General features: G+C 34.7%; 2 protein-coding genes across 2 annotated transcripts; both read right to left on the minus strand.

Annotated features, from left to right (window-relative positions):
- Positions 1-2470: 2470 nt before the first annotated feature.
- Positions 2471-3244, minus strand: LOC132174466 (G2/mitotic-specific cyclin S13-7-like). Its single transcript, XM_059586117.1, has one exon. The coding sequence runs from the start codon at positions 3242-3244 to the stop codon at positions 2471-2473; it is 774 nt and encodes a 257-aa protein (XP_059442100.1).
- A 2367-nt stretch (positions 3245-5611) lies between these two features.
- On the minus strand, positions 5612-6367 carry LOC132174467 (G2/mitotic-specific cyclin S13-7-like). The gene has a single exon (XM_059586118.1). It carries the CDS (start codon positions 6365-6367, stop codon positions 5612-5614), a length of 756 nt encoding a protein of 251 aa, XP_059442101.1.
- Positions 6368-6883: the final 516 nt, after the last annotated feature.

Here is a 6883-nt window from a genome sequence, read left to right on the forward strand (position 1 = left end):
TAAACTGGTGGGCAGTTAGGTTATAGATAATTGGGATGGACCAATTTATCAGGCAGAGATTGAGGCATCCACCTTGAGCTTTACCTTGCTCCCGACTAGGGATAGTAATTTAATTAAACGGGTCAGATCTTTTAATTTTAATCCCTTAATTTCGTGTTGGAGTTTGTGGATTATTTTAAAAATTGTCAACAATCAATGTCACGTAGGGGGAGACCAGTAGTGGCCTTGGTCCCCCGTGCAAATTAGGAAAAAAAATTTTAAGGTTAAAAAAATAATTTAAAGTATGTTTTGCCAATTGGTTTCTCCCCAAAAAATTTTTGGCCCTTGGTCCCCACCCAAACTCAAACCTGACTCCGTCCCAGACCCTAACTTGATCTATTTAATTAAGCGGTTAGACCACTCAAACATAATTCTATTAATTTCATGCCGGTTCGTGTATTCTGTCAAAAATTGATGGCCTTGGTGGTAACATTGAATTTAGCCTGTAAACTTCTTCTTCAAAAAAAAAAAAAATTAGCCTGTAAACAATGCCTGGCACAAGCAGCCAAATTGTTCCTCCATTGGAATGTGATACCGTGTGCTGGAAACTCAAAACCAGGCTCTCCAACCATGCCCTGCTTCTTGCAATTATATCACAATGACAAGTTTGCAATTATATCAGCAGCCAATGCCACGGATGGTTGCTTCTTTAGTAGTTGGCAGCCTCGCTGGAGATAAAACACCCAAGGGAATTGAAGATTGCAGCATTTTTTTTAATTTTTTTTTTTAAAAAAATTATTGTCAAGATTTTTAAACTTTGTAATTATAATCCTGCAGAATACAAAACTTTATTGCAACGTGTTAACAAGTTTTGTGGTGGATGGTGTGCACATCACATGAATATTAGAGACATACTTGGTGTTCATTTTGTTGAGAAACTTCAGGTCATACAAGTTAGACCAATGCCACGCATCTAACAAGAAGCTAAAACCATACATGCTTAACAAATAGAAAGAAAGCAATTAACATGTTGCAATTCTCTACATTAGGGGTGAGAATGCGACCCGATAATAACTGCTCGCATCCGCTATTTGTACTTATCCGCAATCGGCCGCTATCTGCTGTTTGCATCCGATGTAGATAGTAGAAACTAAAATCGCAAATGCGAATGCGAATAGCAGTTTTAGAGTATACAGATGCAGATAATATCCGCATTCCTTTATATATTTAATATATAATTTATATATATACATATATATTATATTTAATATTTTTTAATTTATGTTTGTGGGATTTGTTATTTATGTTTCTTCTATTTGCTGAATTTGTAATGTTGTTGGATTTCACTTTTAAGAAACTCTTCAGATTTGTTTTGATTTAATTTCTTTATATGTTATTCCTTTTATTATTATTATTATTTAAAATGTTTTTTTCTCGTGAAGCTAAATATTAAATAATATATGAGATAAAAATTTATTGGCCAAATGATTAGCAAGTGTGATCTGAATAATAGTGTTCAAGTATAAATAATGTATTTTTTTTTTTGTTTTGTATTTATTAAAAGTAATAATTAGTGAATAATAACTTCAAGGTCTAAAACGCTCATTACCTTAAATGCGGATAGTGGATAATATTCGTATTTATTATCAACATTAACCATACGAATGCGGATGCAAATATCAAAAATCATTATTTGCATTTTGTGGATGTGAATATTGCTATTATTTATATTGGCATTTTCACCCCTATAGTATGCATACTGCTGATAACAAAAGTCAACCACTACCGCCTTTTAGGAAGGAGATTTACTTGCAAGAAAAAGGAAAAAGACATCTGAAGGCTGCCAGTCCGAAGACCAGAGGCCCTTTGACACTCAAGTCAATAGAGCCCCTCAGCCCATTGCCCAAGTCGAGAGGGAGATGAAAGCTAGTAAAAGATAGTGAAAATGGTGCTTGAAACCCTAGGCCAGAAAGGCGATATCCTGTGGTACATTCCATGAAGATGGGGGTGCATCAAGCTATTGGTCTTGGGGCTGGTGTAGTTTAGCCATTAGGCCTAGTCCTAATATGATCTTCTGCTTTCTCAGTAGCCAGGCCTCAGAGACCTGTTGGTTTATAATATGGTTCTCCAGTAATTCTCAAATTCCTTTAGTTGATTAATATGCTAATCAAATCGTAAGAATATTAATTTATCTTAAGAATATTAAGAATATTAATTTATCAAAACCAGTGAAAGTTTTAGGATGCTTATGAAATTTATCCTAAAAAGAAAGAAAAAATAAAATGCTAGAATCTCAAATATTTTATAACTCTTTATAATGGATATTTGACAAAACAACCAATAATATCCCCAATTTTTTGTAAAACATGGTTTAATTGGTAACAGATATTGCATTATATAAACATGGTTACAGAGTTTGTACATCCTAAAACAAAAAAGGAACCAAAAAAATTAACGAGAAACAAAGACAAAATCAGAAAAAGTTCTTCTTTTAAGGTATCAGAGCAACTGCATCCCATGTAGAATCAGAGTATTTTCCAAAAACCTTTCTGTTGGGCATCCCATGCGCAGTCATCTTAGCTAATCGCAGAAGCATTTTGGCACAAGAAGCGATTTCTCGCTTGGAATAACCAGTCTTTTGAAGAGTTTTGGCCCACTCCCTGCCATGGCTTCTTTCAGGTATGCAGGATCGCGCTGCGTGGATGGCAGAGGCAGCAATCATGGACGGCGAATGCAGTGTAGTTGTAGCATAATCGTTCATCGCAAGTTCCCCAAAATAGAAAGCCATGTTGTTCAAGAGTCGGTTAGTAATCCCAAAAGATCCAAGAAGTTCGACCAAGAAAGAATGGATGGTTGGAACCATAATCTTCCATCCCAACTTGTTTAGGATTTTCTTTTCCATGGAATTGATTTGTTCTTGAGTGAAAGGAGCATCAAATAAGCATGTGAAGTAAGTTTCTGGGATCATGTCTTGGAAATCTATAGCAGAAGGGAACCGTTTCTCTTCATATTTGCAGGCTATGACTAACGCCGCCATAGCCACCAGCTTCAACTCGGACCACGAAACAACCACCGACGGCAGAGAGCGGTCAACAACGTTGACAGCAAGAAACAGAGTCTCCTGCTCAAAACCGAAATCCATATGCACTTGTATCAACCAATCCACTAGAATTACTCTTACGTTGTAAGTCAAGTAATTCTTCTTCACTCTGCTCTGCTTCTCAATACGCTTGTAAAAGCCGTACATATCTTCTTCTTCTTCCATTGCTGCTACGTTTTTTGTATGGTGCTTCTTCTTTTTTATTAATGGACGGAGGAAATTAGCAATACCCATTATCTCAAACACTAAAATTCACTCTTTAATTGCTGAGAAAAAAGAGATGAAAAGTATTTATATAGGCAAAGAGGCAGAGGTTTCCTATTCCTGGGAGTTGGAGAGGTTGTTTCTCACCGCCTTTGCTATCAACGGTCATAAGCCTAATTTCAAATCAAGACTATACATATGCTTGTGACTCAAAAGGCCCAGTAAGCGGCAAGCCCATGGGCTAGGGACGGGGGTGGGCAAAGATTTTGACAAAAAAAATAAATGGAAAAAAAATAAAAAACCTCCATTAACTAACAATCGTTTTTAAAAAAATTCTATGAAAGTTTAAAGTGTACTAAAGTGGTATATCAAACTGTAAAAGTGTGTCAAAAATGTCAATTTTTTTAATTATATTTCTATAATGCCATTATTTTCTTAAAAACTGAAATAAAAAATTAATAAAATTAAAAATTAAACTAAACTATTTTTTAAACCAAGAAAAAAGAAAAAACCCAAGGGGTGGATAAATACCAAAACAGAAGGTTTTTGTTTTTTTTTTTTGGAAATAAACCCAGAATAAGTTTATATAATTTATAATGTAAGGTTAGGGTTTTGATCGCTTAATTAGGATTTTATGTGTAAGGATAAAAACCTTAGCGTACTTCTGTCTAACGTTAGAATGAGATTGTATTGACTTAAAGTTAAGATGTCCGAGATAGTGGATGGACGATTGAGGTAAGAAATTGACTATGAAACTGTTTATATTTAATGTGCGATATGATTTTCTTGCATATTATTTGAGATTGTTTCCTTGCTTATGAATTTTGGAGACCACATCAAATGAACAATACTTGCATTTTATGACATGATGGTCTATTATTATATGGGTTTGACCCTATGGTCACAAGAGATTTATGTTTATGTTATGTTTTGCTTTGGACTCAATTATTATTTGTGACAGGCGTACCATGTACGAATTGGGTCACTAGTACGACTTTGTTAATAGTGTGGGCCACCCGAAATTGAACTCAATCAAACTGTTAGTATATAACGGTATTGAGCAATATTCGAATCTTGTGAAGAGAATGATATAGACGTGATGAGAAATATTAAATGCCCAAGAAAGAGAGAGAGGCTGAACCAATATTAAATGAGAATTCCCTTGCATATTATTTGATACTTTATTTTTTTTTTTATGAAATTTCACGAACATAAAGCTCTTACATCGCTGAGCATATAACTCTGAAAAATCATAGCCACAAGTTATAAAGGTTACAAAGTCATAAAAATGACTTCAAGCTTTCGCTAACACATGTACAATTACATTTAAAGAACAGATTTGCTTCGTACATATTAGATCTAGGACATGGGTAGCCCAAATACAAAAACAAAAATAAAAAACAATTAGAAACTAAAAATCCAGTCGTAATCCTCAAATTCCTTTAATTGATTTGTATGCTAATCAAACCGTAAGAATATTAATTTATCTTGTGGACTTGCTAATAATATCTTAGGCTCTTAGTCCTCCACATACTATTGTGAGTTATGAAACTTGGAATTAAAGGACTTATATACAATCAAAATGAGACGCAACAGTGAAAGATATTAGTGAATTAGGTACTCTATTTTTTTTTGGGGGGGACATTTCAACCAACACATTCTCCTGCAAGAACAAGAAGTTCAATTATCTTGCATGTTTCATGGCCAAAATTATAATCTGTTTCCACATTCTTCCATGTTTCAGCACATTCCATTGCACGGAATCTCAATTCTTGGGAGGCACTAAAATTAGAATTCCTAAATCATGAGTTTGAGGGCTATAAAAAAAATTCCTTTCTACCCAACTTTTTGCCTTAACTTTTTGCACCACTTTCAATTTCATGATAAAAAAAATCCTTTTCTACCCATCTTTGCAATTGAATTTTAATTTTTTTATAAAACAAAAAGAGGGTATTTTTACAAAAATTAACGGAGAATCCTAACGGAATTGAGTAATTGAAAAAAAATTAAAAGTTCAATACACTTAATCAAGGGTTTTTTTAACTTTTAAGGTAATGTCAAAACGAGTGAAAATTCTGGGATGCTTACGAAGTTTCTCCTAAAAAAAAAATAAATAAATAAAATGCTAGAATCTCAAATATTTTATAACTCTTTATAATGGATATTTGACAAAACAACCAATAATATCCCCAATTTTTTGAAAAACATGGTTTAATTGGTAACATATTGCATTTATAAACTTGGTTACAGAGTTTGTACATCCTAAAACAAAAAAGGAACCAAAAAAAATAACGAGAAACAAAAACAAAATCAGAAAAATCTCTTCTTTTAAGGTATCAGAGCAACTGCATCCCATGTAGTATCAGAGTATTTCTCAAAAACCTTTTTGTTGGGCATCCCATGCGCAGTCATCTTAGCTAATCGCAGAAGCATTTTAGCACAAGAAGAGATATCTCGCTTGGAATAGCCAGTCTTTTGAAGAGTTTTGGCCCACTCCCTGCCATGGCTTCTTTCAAGCATGCAGGATCGCGCTGCGTGGATGGCAGAGGCAGCAATCATGGACGGCGAATGCATGGTAGTTGTAGCATAATCGTTCATCGCAAGTTCCCCAAAATAGAAAGCCATGTTCTTCAAGAGTCGGTCAGTAATCCCAAAAGATCGAAGAAGTTCGACCAAGAAAGAATGGATGGTTGGAACCATAATCTTCCATCCCAACTTGTTTAGGATTTTCTCTTCCATGGAATTGATTTCTTCTTGAGTGAAAGAAGCCTCAAATAAGCATGTGAAGTAAGTTTCTGGGATCATGTCTTGGAATTCTACAGCAGAAGGGAACCGTTTCTCTCCATATTTGCAGGCTATGACTAACGCCGCCATAGTCACCAGCTTCAACTCAGACACCGAAACAACCACCGACGACAGAAAGCGGTCAACAACGTTGACAGCAAGAAACAGAGTCTCCTGCTCAAAACCGAAATCCATATGAACTTGTATCAACCAATCCACTACAATTACTCTTAATTTTTCATTCAAGTAATTCTTCTTCACTCTGCTCTGCCTTTCAATACGCTTATAAAAGCCGTACATATCTTCTTCTACTGCTACTACGTTTTTTGTATGGTGCACGTTCTTTTTTATTAATGGACAGAGGAAATTAGCAATACCCATCATCTCAAAAACTAAAATTCACTCTTTAATTGTTGATAAAAAAAAGAAAAGAAAGAGAGATGAACTGATGCTTGAGAGTCTCTTCTGATGTACCAGTATTTATATAGGCTTAGAGGCAGAGGTTTCCTAATCCTGGGAGTAATTGGAGAGGTTGTTTCTCACCGCCTTTGCCATCAACGGTCATAAAGCCTAATTTCAAATAAGACTATGACTAATAAGACCCAGCAAGCGGCAAGCCCATGGGCTAGGGACGGGGGCGGCCCGGACGGGCAAAGATTTTTGACAAAAAAATAAATGGAAAAATATAAAAAAAAGCCCTATTATCAAAGTGTGCCAAAAATAAATGGAAAAATATAAAAAAACCCTATCATAAAATATATATATATATATATATATATATAAAATAGTCATTGTAGTTTGCATAAATTACAAATC

Source organism: Corylus avellana, chromosome ca3, assembly GCF_901000735.1.
Source record: "Corylus avellana chromosome ca3, CavTom2PMs-1.0".
Lineage (NCBI taxonomy): Eukaryota > Viridiplantae > Streptophyta > Magnoliopsida > Fagales > Betulaceae > Corylus > Corylus avellana.

Coding starts and splice junctions, on each gene's coding strand:
- LOC132174466 (XM_059586117.1), bottom strand. CDS start 3,244: ATGGAAGAAGAAGAAGATATGTACGGCTTTTACAAGCGTATTGAGAAG.
- LOC132174467 (XM_059586118.1), bottom strand. CDS start 6,367: ATGTACGGCTTTTATAAGCGTATTGAAAGGCAGAGCAGAGTGAAGAAG.